The sequence below is a fragment of the Papio anubis genome, chromosome 3 (assembly GCF_008728515.1).
Source record: "Papio anubis isolate 15944 chromosome 3, Panubis1.0, whole genome shotgun sequence".
Taxonomy (NCBI): Eukaryota; Metazoa; Chordata; class Mammalia; order Primates; family Cercopithecidae; genus Papio; species Papio anubis.
Window position 1 is genome coordinate 134,903,644 of NC_044978.1, and position 16,922 is coordinate 134,920,565.

Below are 16,922 nucleotides of genomic sequence, written 5' to 3' on the forward strand. Positions count from 1 at the left end.
GACAATGAGTCTCTAAAGAATCCCCTTCGTATGAACAAATTAAATTTCTAAAATATGCATCTAAAAACTTATGAAAGTAACTAGATGTAACTGTAATACTAAACTTTAGGGCAACTTGCATGTGAAAAACTGGGGATGGAAATACTTAAATCAAAAATAAGTAAAACACTTTCAGTATGATGAATTACATAACTGGAAATATATGATTCATAAATAGTACAATTTCTCCCATGACCAGGATATATTTTGAATATTTATTTGTAATTTTTTAAATATTTTATATGCAATAGTAATCATTTATTCTTCAATTTATGGTGTTTTGTTCTGTTTCACCCTCAGGAAATATCGTTTCACCTTATTTTAACTTTCAAAAATATTGTATACACACATGTATCTATTTATAACTTGCAAATTGTGTTTATTCAAAAACAAGAAATATCTCGTGGAAATCTTGTACATTATGGATGTTTCTTATACTCTTTTGTTTTCTTCTTAAAGCTGCCAGCATTAGCCACAAATTGTTCTTTACAGATTATTATGGACCATATTTTATTGGTATGAGTATCAGAATATATGATACTACATGTTATCATTAATATAATTTCCTTGGGAAAATAACTCTTGCTATACATTTTGCTTAAGATAAGAAATAGAATCCCCAGAAAACATTAATTATAATAAAATCTATTGAAAATTCACTGCCATGAATAAGTTTAAAGATTTGTACAATAAACTACTTTCATCCTGCACCAGATTTGTCAGGAGGCATGAAACTAATGTTAGTTTACAATGTGCTCTGACTTCTAATGCACGTGGCAAGACTTAAAAAAAAAAAAAAAAAAAAATTCAGAGTGTCTCAGCACAGGCCTATAAACACCATAGTTTTTGTGATGAGGGAGATGGTTAAATAAATGATGCATGTGTCTTAAATAATCAATGTCAATTTAACCTCTTCCATGTTCCTCTGTCTGCACAGGCTTAGTTTATTGAAAGATCAAAGAATAATTTCTTAGGTGTCACTGTGTTATTAAAACAGGATAGAAGATGAATAGATGTAGTCAAGTAGCATTGCTGCCTCATTCCAAGATTACATTGAAGGGTAGGGAAGTTTTTTATCTAATTACATCAAATGTATAAACAGATGTTTCAATATAGTATATATGCTGTCTGTAAATATTTTATAGCTTGAACTACTACAAATAGCGTTTTGATTACAATATTTGAGAGTGAATAATCAAGATATTCTAAGGATCTTATTTTCTGACAGTGAGAAATTCAGATACTTTCATTAATTTGACATCTTTATGGACAGCTTTTTTTAAACTTCCATTTTATGTCCTGGAGAAGGTTGTTTTTGAAAACGTGACTTTAAGTGTAAGTTTTCTTTTCAGATAATGCCTGAAATTGACACAGAATATTCACAGGATTTAAAAATTTCTCTGAGCCACAAATGCACTAAAGTTTTAAATAAAGCAGTTTCTTCCTTTCTTTAGCATGTGATTTACACTTATATTTAATAAGAAACCGTTTTTAGGCTTGAACTGGCAGTGTTTTCTTTAAGACTTCTGATGTTATCTGGTATTTCATTAAATATTAAATTATTAATTATTGTTAGTTTAAATATCATTAGAGGTTTCAATTTGGCTACAGAAAATGGACTGAACTGTGGTATCACATATTTTGTCTCAGTCATGTATGAATAAAGCATAAATCAGTTTATTAATGGATGCTCATACCACTGTTTGTTTTTACAAATATTTTAACACACTTTCCAAATGATGAGATTTGCTTTATAAATACAGTTTTCTACTTATACATGAGGAAAATAATATTATTTTCATCATGAATGTATACTTTGAAAAACTTTTCAATGCAATTATCTGTGTATTTCACAATCCCTGGTACTTTTCTCAGATTTAATTTTGGTGGTGCTCCTGGCTCAGTTAGTTTGCACACAGTCCTAAAAAATATGAAAATAGTTCATCATGCTGTATTCATGTTAGGAATAAGAATGATTAGTTTTTACTGTAATTGTTTTATTAGATAGAGCAGAAGTGTTTTTTGTGCTGTGCTAATATATTATGTCTGCCTATGGATTAAGCCCCGTTCTAAGAATTGAATAACTATCAATTAGGCTTTCTCATCATGCTGCTAATATACTGTAGTTTATTAAAATTTCTCTTCTGCTTTTATTTATTACTTCTATCTTCTTAAATTCAGTACTTCTCCTGATCATGTATGAATGCGCTCTGGCATTTATTAGAAAAAAGTGACTCCCCCCCACATGCTTCATGTATTTATATTTACTTATCTCAGATAATTATGTTTATTTTTACAAATTAAAAAACATTTAGTTTTAAAAATTGAGTTATATATTCCAGATTTTCTTATGGACTATATTTTTTCCCATTACATTAAAGATAACTTTTAGATAAGAACATTGTTTAAAAACACCTATCATGTTTAAAAACATGATTATCTGCCACGAGTGCTTATTAACATTTAATGGAATCACATCTTATCCAGTGGTAATGTTCCAAGGGCATCACTTTGAAAATTTATTCATGCTTTCATTCAAAAAATATGACTAAGTCCCCTCTAGCAGCCAGGCTCCATTCTAGGTCCTCGGAATATATCCTTTAACCAAACAAAAAAAATATTCCTGCACGGAGCTTGCAATTGGTGAGGGCATACTTAAAAATCAATAAGCTAAGTAAATAAGCAAATTATATAATGCATTCGAAGGTGCTGAAAGCAATGTAAAAGATAAAAATAGCACAGAGAAAGAATAATTCTAAGTGTATAGTGGGAGGGTCAAAACTATGATCAGAAATTTTGAATAGGGCGATCTAGGGAGATCTGAGTTTGAGATTTGAGACTTAAAGAAGGTGAGGTGAAAATCGTGTGTAATCAAAAATTCCTTTGTGATGTGCTTCTTGAATATTCCTTGGCGTCCCTTCAGTCAGTAAGAACTAAGCACTTTGTTGTTGCTGGAGCCCTAGATAAGAATAGCTTCATTTAGACGTCATGCAGCATAAAAATTATATTCTAGATCATAAAACCTAGATTCAGGCTCCATACATCAAGAGACTCACACTAGAGGAATACGGTCTACCTGAGGGAACAGCCGACTCAACTCTTCTGTATCATGTTCACCTAGCATAAGCACTGAGAAGAAATCTGGGTGAAATCAACCACACCGTATTAATTACATTTGCTTCTCCTCTTTCTGTTTGTTACTTACATTCACCCTACCCTCTTTTTTTCCCTCAACAGTATTCTTCCAGAGCAGATAGAGTTGGATTTCTATGCTTTAAATACATAATTAGACTTCATTGTATATCAGCATATCCCATTTATCAGAGGTGTGCTGGTTAAACTAAACAAATATAGAAAGCACTCAATGATTACTTGGTGGAAAAAAAATTAAAAGCTGCTAATTTTTTATAATTCTAAAAATTTATAACAAATTAATATGCATTGTTTTATTCACAAAACATACAGGTGTGGATATTGCTATATACTATTTTTCTATATTACTTCTTTTATATCTAACAAGTATTTAAAAATTACTGTGTTATGCCTTTTAGAATGAAGTATTAAACTCAAATCAGCATAGACAACTAGTAATTTCTAAACGTAAGTGCCAACATGCAGTTGTTTTTATAGTGTTGCACTGAGTAATTCTTTTTAAAATCATGAATATTTGCTTAGGAGCCAGATCCCCCTGGACTGATGCCAGGTCTTTAATTCTGCAGTGACTACATAGAATTAGTATCGGTGAACCGACAGCCCTTTTGTTAAGAGAATATGTGGTTGAGATCCTTATGAGGAAAACAGCAAGGCTAGATGTCATCTATGAAAGTTCTTGTAATTATAAAAATATTCATTAAGATGAAACTGCACACGAGGATGGGAAGAGAATGAGTTGTTGCTGGTCCAAGGTTGTAAAGCTTGAGTTGCAGAAGAAATAAGTTTTGAAATGATCTGCACAGCAGGGTGACTATAATTAATGATAATGTATTATGTATTTCAAAATAACTAAATTTCAAATGTCTCACTACACAAAAAGGACAAGTAATGTGATGGCTGATGTGTTAATGTGTTTGATTTAATCATTCCACATTGTATACATAGATCAGTATCAAAATATCACATTGCATGCCATTAATGTATACAATTTGTCAGTTAAAAATCATGTTAACTTAAGAAAATTTGAAAAGAGTACACACCCAGGAGGTTTTATATAGTTTAAAATAGTAATAATAGATATCATATTTGCTGAAAATTATGTTGTGGTAGTGTTGATAAAAGAGAATAAAAATATGTATTTGTTGAATGAAAAATTTCTCCCTGTCCACTTCTACTTCCAATTCATAGATTGCTACCTTTATAGGAAATCTAAGTTTAACTTCAAATCTTTCTAATATTTTTCCTAGACAGCCTTAGGAGTCTTTTAGAGTATCTAGTGTACTAAGTAGCATTATATAATAAGTCCTGGCCGGGCGCGGTAGCTCACGCCTATAATCCCAGCACTTTGGGAGTCCCAGGCGGGCAGATTACGAGGTCAGGAGATCGAGGCCATCCTGGCTGACACGGTGAAACCCCGTCTCTACTAAAAATTCAAAAAAAAAAAAAAAATTAGCTGGGCGTAGGCGGTGCACGCCTGTAGTCCCAGCTACTCAGAAGGCTGAGGCAGGAGAATGGTGTTGTGAGACAGGGGAGGTGGAGCTTGCAGTGAGCCGAGATCGCGCCACTGCACTCCAGCCTGCAAGACAGAGAGAGACACTCCGTCTCAAAAAAAAAAAAAAAAAAGAAAAGAAAAGAAAAAAGAAGTCCTTACAGAAAGAATTTTTACCACCCCTTGGAAGGAAGCACCAAGTATAAGCTTGAAGTATCTCTCATTGTCTATTTACAATGCATCAATCAATTGCTGCTAATGATTATAATTTGTATGAAGTTAAGTTCTATGACTTTGGTCAGGTGCTTTTTTGAAGTAAATTTTTGTGGACTTCTATTAATTTATTTCTATCAAAAACATTGCTTTCCTTTGATGTGGTCTACAATCAGGAAAAATTTGCAAAAGGAAATGTATCTTTATTTTGTATATATACATATACACAAACATATGACATACCTATATACATACATGATATATATGTACATATATTGGCATACATAAATATCCTTGAAATATATATATATATATCCTTGACACATATTTGAAATATATATATATTCTTGGAATATATATTATATCCTTGAAATGTATCTCCTTGAAATATGTCAATGAAATATATATCTGTACATATGCACACACCAAAACGTTATGTATTAATACACACACGCATGCACATGTATACACACACACACAAATAAGACGTAGGTAAAAAAAAGTTTGCTTTTATTTGATGTATTATTCCCATCATAGAAGTTAGAATTAGATGCATTCTTTAATTTTTCTGTGTATATAATAAGAATTACTGAGTATCGTATCTTACATTAACACAATGTTTAAAATGATTATTTGAATTTTAATATGATTAAATTGAATTTATATAACTATTAGCTAGGAATATTTGCTGTCCATTTTATTATACTTGGTACATATTAATATAAATATAATTTCTTTTTAAGGTAGTAATCAAATTAACTCTCAAAAACACCAATTTTTTACTCGCGGAAATCATAAACCCATATACCTTCTAATGAAATAGTGGTAACATTTTTTTCCGTAACATAGATGATGGTATTTTGGTTTTCACAGTACACTAGCTCATGACTTTTCTGTTTTGTCTTGGTTGAGCTTTTGTTTCACTAGGCTATCAGATTTCGTTAAGTTACTTAATTTTTCCCTCAATTTTCTCATGAGATCTGCTATTCCCTTTGACAACTCTACTTGTACTTGATTTAGATGCACAAAACTGGATAATATGTACCAAGAGCATTAGTCCTCATAGTGGTCTTTGTCCATCAAAATGTTTTTCAGCCACCTGATTCATGCTTTGGGAATTGAGAATAGCTAGCTTCTACCTTTTGCCAGTGAAATAACTAATATTGATTTGAGAGGAAAAAGTCATTGAAATGTTTATATTAATAGTGTTTCAAAATAAAACTGTAAAGGGATTTTTAACTTATAAAAAGCCACAGAGAGATAAAGGGGAAAAAAAAATCCATAAATGTTTGGCTTAATAACAACAAAAGAACAGGGATTTTCAGAATATTACATTAGAAAGTTTCCTAAAAGAGAGCCACGTGTAGCATTAACTTTATGCTCTATAAAATAAGAACCCCAGTAAATTTTACTCTTTTTTGATGCTACATTGTTAAGACGGTAATTAGAATTTTAAATTTATAAAGTTGATCTATTATAGAGAAAATTTATACCAAAAAGAATGTCATTTGCATTTCAGAGTACTTAAAGAATCAAAGTTCTATACATACCAGAATTACTTCAGGTTTGCCATTATTTTATAAGTTTTGTGGTTATAAATGGATTTATAGATTTGAATTTAAACTATCACATAAGAGGATATTTATTTAAAGTGTGGTCTAATATAGAGTAACTTTCAGCGAGAAAAGTAGTTAAACAGGTTTAGCATTTTGTTGTATTGGAAAAGTATACCCTAAATATGAATGAATTATTCATAAGCCTAAGAAAGTGCTAATATAGAATGAAAAGTATTATGTTTTTAAGTTTTGGGGGTTATAAGAAACACTTAGAGCCGGGCGCAGTGACTCACGCCTTTAATCACAGCACTTTGGTGGCCGAGGCGGGCAGATCACCCGAAGTCAGGAGTTCAAGACCAGCCTGGCTAACATGGTGAAATCCCTTCTCTACTAAAACTATAAAAATTAGCCAGGCATTGTTGCGGACGACTGTAATTCTATCTATTCAGGAAGCTGAGGCAGGGGAATCGCTTGAACCCGAGAGGCAGAGGTTGCAGTGAGCCAAGATTGTGGCACTCCATGCTGGGTGACAGAGCAAGACTCTGTCTCCAAAAAAAAAAAAAAAAAAAAAAGAAAGAAACAATGTTGTTCCGTCTCAAAAAAAAAGAAAGAAAGAAAGAAAGAAGCAATGTTGTTCCAAAAATGTTACCTAGAAGTGTTTTTTGTTTGTTTGTTTGTTTTGGGACCGAGTCTTGCTCTGTCGCCCAACCTGGAGTGCTGTGGCGCGATCTCAGCTCACTGCAAGCTCCGCCTCCCAGGTTCGCGCCATTCTCCTGCCTCAACCTCCCGAGTAGCTGGGACCACAGGCGCCCGCCACCATGCCAGGCTAATTTTTTTCATATTTTTAGTAGAACCGGGGTTTCACGGTGTTAGCCAGGATGGCTAATCTCCTGACCTCATGATCCACCCGCCTAAACCTCCCAAAGTGCTGGGATTACAGGCATGAGCCACTGTGCCCAGCCGAAGTTTTTTTTTTTTTTTTTTAATTTATGAAAAAGATGCTACCGACCCTAAATGAGTCTGAAAAGATTAACTTTTCTTTGCAGGAGTATCAGTAATATGATACAATCATAGGTCATAAAATACAAAACTAAAAAGAATTTATGTAATTCATAAAAATGTAAAAAATACTTGGTGTGAGTGTATTATTTTATATACTTTTGAAAGTTTTTTTTTTCCTCCACTTTGGTTTTAGTATGTTAAAATGATCATATAAGTGCTGGATTATCTATAAATATATTACAAGTACATAAACATATATGTCTTCATATATGTTTTTGGCATGTGAAATAGATCCATATTATTTTCCTGTAATATTAATGAATGAATTTTACTATTGATAATTTAAAGGACTGAATATCATTAAATGACATTAATATTTTAAACATATTTTACATTTTGTTTTAAATTTTCTCCTACTAAAGAATAGCAATGGCACATACTCTCTGGAAGAGGATTTTGAAAACTCTAATAGAATTATATGTGGTCTTATCCTCTACCTAGCAATGCTATCTCTAGAAATTTAACCTGAACATACACTTTCATATGTGCCAAACAATATTTTCATAAGGTTTTCTTTATGATCATTTTGTGTAACAGTTAAAGATGAAAAACAACACACATAACAATAGGGGGCTATTTGATAATGGCTTATCATCAAATGAGTTACAGTATAAGGACAAATACAAGTGCAAAAAATCTAAAACTTCAATCAGAAGTAAAATTATATTACTATTGTTGTAATACTTGGGAAGTTATTTGTGTGTTATAATATTTAACAGCTAAATCTAATGTTCCTAGCATCCAAGTTATTTCAGGATAAGAGAAAATAAACATAACTATGATAATACAAGATAAAGGAAAGAACCTGGTAATGTTATATTCAAATGTAAAGTGTCAATATAAACTTACTATTTGTTAATTGAAGAATATTTTCTTGTTTTGCGCACTGAAAAAGTATAAACCTTTCAAGCTTATAGGCTTAACTTTCAGTAGTCAGGAAACAGAGGAGGTGGGTGAATAAGTTAAACAATACCATCAGTTAACAATCAGACAAAATCCAAATGGGCAGTATTCTACAAGACAACTCATATGGTATCCTTAAAAAAGAAGATGCTATTAAAAATTGGGGGACTATCTGCCAGGCTTGGTGGCTCACGCCTGTAATCCCAGCACTTTGGGAGGCTGAGGCGGGTGGATCATGTGAGGTTGGGAGTTCTAGACCAGCCTGACCAACATGGAGAAACCCCATCTCTACTAATAATACAAAATTAGCTGGACATAGTGGCACAAGCCTGCAATCCCAGCAACTCAGGAGACTGAGGCTGGAGAATCGCTTGAACCCGGGAGGTGGAGGTTGCAGTGAGCCAACATTGTGCCATTGCACTCCAGCCTGGGCAACACGACCAAAACTCTGTCTCACACACACATACACACACACACACACACAAAATTGGGGGACTATCTTGATTAAAGAAAGTAAACAGACATAACAACATGTGAAATGCATATATATGTGTGTGTGTATATGTGTGTGTATATATATTTGTGTATGTATATGTGTGTGTGTGTATATATATACACACACAGACACACACACACATATATATAGTGAATAACTAGAGAGAGGGAGAGAAGACCAAAAGCAGCTATGGCAACTCTTTTTTTTCTTTTTTTTGAGACGGAGTCTCGCTCTGTCGCCCAGGCTGGAGTGCAGTGGCCGGATCTCAGCTCACTGCAAGCTCCGCCTCCCGGGTTCACGCCATTCTCCTGCCTCAGCCTCCCGAGTAGCTAGGACTACAGGCGCCCACCACCTCGCCCGGCTAGTTTTTTGTATTTTTCAGTAGAGACGGGGTTTCCCCGTGTTAGCCAGGATGGTCTCGATCTCCTGACCTCGTGATCCACCCGTCTCGGCCTCCCAAAGTGCTGGGATTACAGGCTTGAACCACTGCGCCCGGCCAGCAACTTTTAATTACTGAATCTAGGTGCCATGATTTCAATGTTCATCTCTTCCAAATCTCATGCTGAAATTTGATTCTAAATTGGAGATGGGGCTTAATGGGAGAATAGGGCATGTTTGGGTCATGAGAGAGATCTCTCATTAATAGATAAATAGATTAATAGATTAATGCCCACCCTTGGGGTGAGTGAGTTCCTGAGAGAGCAATCACCTCCCCCACTGTCTCTCCTGCTTCCTCTCGGGTAGCGAGTGTCATGTCTGCACATACCAGCTCCCCTTCCATTTCTGCCACGAGTGGAAGTAGGCTGAGACTTTCACCGGATGCCCAGTCTTCCAGCTTGCATAATCCTGAGCCAAATAAACCTTTTTAAAAAATAAATAAATAAATTACCCAGTCTCAGGTGTTAGAGCAATGCAAAATGGACTAAGATATGACGTGAAGGCTATGCAGGTGTTAATAGTACAAGTCTGAATGTGGCACATATACACCATGGAATACTATGCAGCCATAAAAAAGGATGAGTTTGTGTCCTTTGTAAGGACATGGATGCAGCTGGAAACCATCATTCTCAGCAAACTATCGCAAGAATAGAAAACCAAACACAGCATGTTCTCACTCATAGGTGGGAACTGAACAATGAGATCACTTGGACTCAGGAAGGGGAACATCACACACCGGGGCCTACTATGGGGAGTGGGTGAGGGGGGAGGGATTGCATTGGGAGTTATACCTGATGTAAATGACGAGTTGATGGGTGCTGACGAGTTGATGGGTGCAGCACACCAACATGGCACAAGTATACATATGTAACAAACCTGCATGTTATGCACATGTACCCTAGAACTTAAAGTATAATAATTAAAAAAACAGAAAAAAGAATATTGCAAGTCTGTTTTTCTGTATCTTAAAAGTTTTCTCAATAAAGGGAATAGTTTCCCAGCTTAAAAATACACAAAAATATTTAAATGGCATTATAGTAAGATGTAATGTATGGCCAGGACTAAATTGGGATGGGCAGTCCAGCAGTAACATGTATTTGAGGTACATCTGAAGAAATTTGAACAAGGATTGCTATTAGATATGATGAAAACTTCTTTACATGAACAGTTAGAGGTTACTACTGGGGAAAAAGGCAAGCAAGATGAAAAACAGAGTGTACTATGCAGTTCCCTTTTTAATTAAAAATAAAATAAGTGGAAATGAATCCAGAAAGCTTGGTATAGTGGCGATCTCTGGTTTGTAGGAATGTACCATTTTATTTCCTTATTTTTGTTTATCTCTTTTTGTCACTTTTTGCAATGAACATACGTATTTTTATAATAATAAAATGTACTTTCAAAGTAGAAATACATTATTTAAAAAAGAAAGCTCATCACTGCAAACTTGAATATGAAATTATTTGCACAATGTATTTACTTTCTATTCAAGACCTACTTTCTTACAAAATAAAATAACTTGGAAAATTTTGTGGAAACAATTTAATGACAATTTTGTTTCTAAAATGTAGTTATTAAAAATGAATGTTAAATATTGCAGAATTTTTCTTTCTAATTTGACAATATATTGAATGCATTATACCTTAAAGCCCAAGAAGATTAATCTATTTTGTAGCTGATTTTCCTAGTTTATAATATCCCCAAGGTGGTAAATCATAAAAAAGAATCTTTCAAATTATTATTTTCACTACAATGTAGTCACAGGAAGCCATTTGTTCTCATTAGGTGAACTTTACTATTTCTTTGCAGTTGTCTTCATGTTCTACTTGCTCAAAATGACACAGATATATTAAAGGTTTTTTTGTCCCCTTCACATTACAAATATTAGAGTATTAAAACTTTTGTGGAAAGAGAAATGTTAGTATCATGTATTTTCATTACATGTGTGTCTCTGAACATATTCAGGCTATTATGGTATTTTCCTCTTCATTTTACTATTTTAAAATTAAAAAGTGGATCTGGGTTAGATTTTCATTAAGTATATGAATGTTAGGAGCCTTAAATTACACAGAATTTAGATTTCTAAAATGGAAATCTTATTAAAATTCTGTTCCATTAAAATGGAACAGAATTCCAGATTTCTAAAATGTATAAAATAACATATAAAAATATATTCTCTCTGTCTTTCACATTCACTCAACTAGTATTTGTGTAATAAATACTGAATATCAGGCATCTTCTTAATGTTTAATCCTTAGTCTTAAAGATTTTGTGGACTTTTTTTTAAGAAAATGGCTGGCAATACCATATTTGCATCTGTGTGTAACACACATTTATAATCCTGATGTTCCTTGTATTACCCCATCATTTACAAACAGTTACATAAAAGAACAAAAGAGAGAAAGAGATATTCCAGACGCTGAGATTGTAGCAGTGAACACCAAGCAGACACAAACAGACAAGTTTTTTGTCTTCATAAATCTCATATTCTAGTCAATGAAGACAGGCAGTAAACTAAAAACCAAAGAAGTAAACAAGAGAATTTCACACTGTGTTAAGGGCATAAAGGAGATAAACAGAAAGATGAGATTAAGAGAAACTAAGTGAAGGGAAGGAGCTACTGTCTAGAAAAGAGCCATCAGGGAAGATGGTTCTGCCAATGTTGCATTTGAGCTGGAACTCGAGTGATGGGTCACTGTTCACAGAACCAGGACAAGCATGGTGACAGGGAAAATCATACTGCCAAAAACATTCAACTCTCAATCCTGCTGAGTGCTTCAGGATTTCCTCATATTGCTTTTGGTCTTGTCATGTTACATTTACTCTCTATGCATTCTACTCTACGTAACACCACAGATACATTTTCCAAAAATAAAAAATAAATGCAAACACACAGCTTACGTTGTGTTGTATTTCTAATTTGAAACACACACACACACACACACACACACACACTCTCTCTCTCTCTCTCTCTCTGAATGGCTTAATAAGGCATGTAGGATAGAATCCACACTCCCCAAACCAGCATCCATGGCTGCTAAAATTGTACCCTTCCCTATTTATGCAGTTTGAACACCTACTGTTTTCAAACTAAAACTTTTTATTCCATCAACACTGATTCATTATAAACCGTTAATCATTTTCTAAGTTTTTAGATTTTGTTTCATTTTTGGTTTATTTTTAACCATTTCATCGGGAATACCTCTGCCCCACAATATATCTCTATTTTAAGCCAACCTCCAATTTCATATCCTTGATTGGATAATGCAGACAAGGAATGATTTCTCTTTCTGTAGAACTCCTTCAGCAGTTATCAGTTCTATTTAACCTACCTTCATTTTACAGTTACCAGTCCTATATAATGTTGCCAGTTTCCTATATTAGCATGTATATGTCGTATTTATTATAACTTACCATCTCTGTAGTATGGCTCATCCTTTCCTATATTCATTTATATCACTCTAACTAAATTTTTACACTCCTAGGAGCAGATATCACATTCTATGCTTCTTGCAATTTATACTTCTTTTCATATATAGTACCAGCACAAAATGAAGTCTCCTTTTGTAAAAAGGGTGAAATATTTTGAAATGTCTTATATTTCGTATTACTTAAAATTGCGATAAAGTTTAGAGATTAAAATATAATAATAAGGTAATAATTGTTGCAGATTAACAAAATTCTGTTGAAGCTTTGTGTTTAGTACTTTGGATGGTGACTACGGGTTACAAAAATACCAGGACAGCCACATGAGACTTACATAGTGCTTAATTATTTCATTTTCTTGCAGTTTTCTTTAAGATGGAGGAATACATAAAGAAAAACAGTTTATTAAAACTTGTTTTTGTACTCTAATTATAAAACCAAGGAAATGAAAATATTTGCTAAATAATCTTTCCTCTTTAATCTCATGTTTGGTAATAGAGCATATTTAATTGGAAGTTGGGAGCCTATATGCATTACTAATATATTTGTTATAAATGTTAAGAGCAATTTTTGATTGAGAAAAATCATAAATAAAACCGTTTTATGTTGGTCTGTGTTTGCTAAAAGTCTGTGAACATTTTAAATATTCATATTAAGTAAAATTTCATTTTATCTTATTGATTTCATTCATTTCTTTTTGTTTTCTTCTTTTCAAGGCCCTGTGGAATCCTACATGCACTGAAGGTTTATTTAAACCAGTACTTATTTCAACTTAGGTTAAATCATTATTTGACAATAAGAAATGCATCACTAATCTATGACATGTAAAATATTGAGTAAAAACAATGTTTTCATCATTTCATATTTTTAGTATGTAATATAGAAGTATTTTCAGTTCAATTCACAATTTTTGCATTTGCAAAAATCATATAAAATATTGATGAAGATTCAACTAAACATATTTCTGCTTTATTCTCATTATATTTTTAAATCAAAAATAGATTTTGTTTAAAAATTATTTCTATATGCAAATATTCTAAAATGTAATATTCCACTTGGCAGTAAGTATTTTTTGTTCACTCTTCTCATCCATGTCATTGGTCTCCCTGGTTATAGTCTTAATTTAATTTCATCACATATTCTATGTAAATTAGATAAGTTTGAAAACAATGCCTTTAGTGTCTTCCATCTTAGTAGGACATTTCCTACTGAAGAACAAAATGATCTACAATCTGTTTTCCCTCGCATCAAGATCAAAAGATGAAAGCAATATGTCTTTAATTAGAATAAATAATAAAGAGTCTTATTCTAACTACAGAAAATGTAACACCTGTTTAGATTACTAAATAGTTGAAGATGATTTATTGGAAGATAACCTCATATTAAAGGGAGTCTCCTGAATGTATCCGAAAAGGGTATCTGTGGCCTAGACATGACATTGTTTCCTTATTTCTGTGTGTCTCTGTCTGTTGCCTTTGTGTAACAGGTCACTTTAATTATCAAGTGACCAGGTGGCTACAAGGGACTCCTGAATGTTGCAGTTTACTGCAAGGATAGGTGACAGAGATAGACAGCCCAAAAGAATGGCTCAATGTTGTGGTCAGGGTTCAGGGCAATAGAAAAGTCATAGAGCCAAGAAGAAGAAAGCAGGTTTTACTGAGAGTTCTCCGTGTCGTGCAAACAGACAATCATGGTTAATGATGGTAACCTTTATAAATATGTTATAAAATTAATTAAATTATTTCAATCATTATGTAACATAATATTATGAATCATAAATGCTGGGTTTAAAACATGGTATTAAAATAAAAACTATAAATATATTTATTTACACAAAATAGTGTATTTGCCCTTGTTTGTTTTGCCTCTTAAAACACCCTCTGTGATCTAAAATACAAAAACATTTGTTTGTTTTTCTAACAGTTTTCTGGAGTTCCTTCTTTTATCCTATTCTTATCTCTTTCTTTTTGTTGTCTTATTTTATATTTGAAACCTTTAAATGCAGATAATGTAAAACTCCATTCCCTTAAATTAAAGCACTCCCCTGGTAAAGATTTTTATCTACATGAATGGTCAATACCGTATTATCTTGAAGAAGCAAGAATTCAATTGAAGATCTTTTGACCAGGCTACCAAGACAAAATAATTTGTATTAGCAAGTAAAGTAAGTCAATAAAGAAAGGTACATTTTTTCCTCAAAAGCAATTTAGCTGAAGCTTTAACTACAGAAAAGAAAAGGTCACCTGTTTCAAACGGTACAATTTTATAATTTATTTTTAATGCCAGCAAAACACTATTTTTCTTTCCTCCCTCCCTCCTTCCTTCCCTCCCTCCCCTTCCCACCCTCCCTCCCTCCCTCCCTCCCTCCCTTCCTTCCTTCCTTCCTTCCTTCCTTCCTTCCTTCCTTCCTTCCCCTCCTTTTTCATTTTATTCTTTCCTTGTAACTGAATCAATTCTAAATATACATCAGTAAACATGTTTAAACATCAATAATTTTATTTTCAAGGGGAAATATTTTCAGACTTTCTCACAGTGTTCATTACATAATTTGTCCATTAGACTCTTAAAGTGTTTTGTATAAATATTTATTTGATTACATTAAAAGTGAAATTTAAATAGGGATTTTTGGGGATGTTGTTTTCGTTTTTAGAAAAATGCGTGAGAACTGTTGCAATTTTTGTGCTATGTTCCAACGTGTAACAAAATTATGGTTGATAATTATTTCCCAAAGGAGGGACAAGAGACATCAGTATTTATTGATCAAAGGAACATTATTTTCTACTATTATGCCAGCATGTTTGTCCAAAATGTTCTCACAATCATTAATTCAAAATATAAGATTGAGCAAACTTGTCATCATCTTTCAAATAAAGAAAGGAACTCAAATTTGAAGAAGTCAAGTAACTTTCTCAAATTCATATAACTTTTCTAACAAAAGACAAAGACATAGATTGTTCTCATGTGCTCCACATCAAAAGTCAGGGTTTTGTTTTGTTTTCCTGATTCCAAAATGCTGGTGGGTTGTAGAATTGCAGAATTAAATACAATGTATGCATTGATTACATATGCAAATATATAATTGTGTATTATGTATATATTATATTATTAAGCTTGAATTTTGAAGTACTCCTTATGAACTAGGGATAATTGCAATGGTAAACATTTACTTTGTGAATGCTACCTACTATGCGTAAGGTGTGAAATGTATGAGTTAAGGGAAATATAAGAGTGAGAATTATTTATACAAATATGGAGAAATGCATGGAAGGAAAGCCACGGACCCTTTAGCTAGGTACTTCAATGACTATGAACATATTTATGTTTTAAATCATTCTGACAATTTAATTTGACTTACCAAGTTTTAGAATGTAGGCACTTATCATTATCTGTTAAGTTTATTACATATAGCTATGTTTTAAATGATTTTTTAATGAAGAACCTAAAGTAATATGTTATTATGTGCATACGTTACTATATGATATCCATATGATTTTATTGTGACACATGATTTTATTGTGACACACATAAAAACTTCCTTAGTTTTCCTTAGTTACCTAAATTTAATATTGTTTTAAATATTTATTTCATTATAAAACAAAATGCACTTTCTTTTTCATATCTAACTTGTAACTAGAAGCAGAAATGTCCAAATTTAACAAGGAGATGCTTTTCATGTTGTATTTTGAGCTTACTTCTCCTTATAGTACTCTCCAAATACAGTTATATACTATTTTAAGTTTTTCATATGTAATTACTCTCTCTAAAACAAATCTCTATCTTACTTGGTGATTTTTTAGGTAATCACCAGTATTGTATGCTGGCACTTTGAAAAGGAAACAATAACACTAACTTATTTTCAAACACGTCAATTTCATTTGCTATATTTACTTGAAACAAGTCTACATGTCAATAAATAGATTGATGTGTATATTCCCCTTTGGGGGAAAGAAAAAGAAAAACTATTCTTTCTTGGTGTTAATAAGCATTAAGAGTTGTTAGAATTTTTTTTTTTTTTTTTTGAGACAAGATCTGGCTCTGTCTCCCAGGCTGCAGTGCAAGTGGTGCGATCTTGACCCTGCAACCTCTGCCTCTCGGGCTCAAGCCATCCTCTGACCTCAGCCTCCCAAGTAGCTGGGACTAGAGGCACACA

At 32.9% G+C, this 16,922-nt stretch overlaps 1 protein-coding gene across 4 annotated transcripts in view; it reads left to right on the forward strand.

The window, feature by feature from the left end:
* The window catches only part of CCSER1 (coiled-coil serine rich protein 1), a 1,426,296-nt gene that overhangs the window by 775,080 nt on the left and 634,294 nt on the right, over positions 1–16,922 (forward strand). Inside the window, exon 10 of one of the 4 annotated variants that reach the window (XM_017958867.3) lies at positions 13,489–14,610. The exons of the other annotated variants lie outside the window; for them this stretch is intronic. Coding sequence (XP_017814356.2) covers positions 13,489–13,548 — 60 coding nt within the window. The 3' untranslated portion in view covers positions 13,549–14,610. Of the gene's footprint in view, positions 1–13,488; positions 14,611–16,922 lie in introns of those variants that run through there. 4 annotated transcript variants of the gene reach the window in all.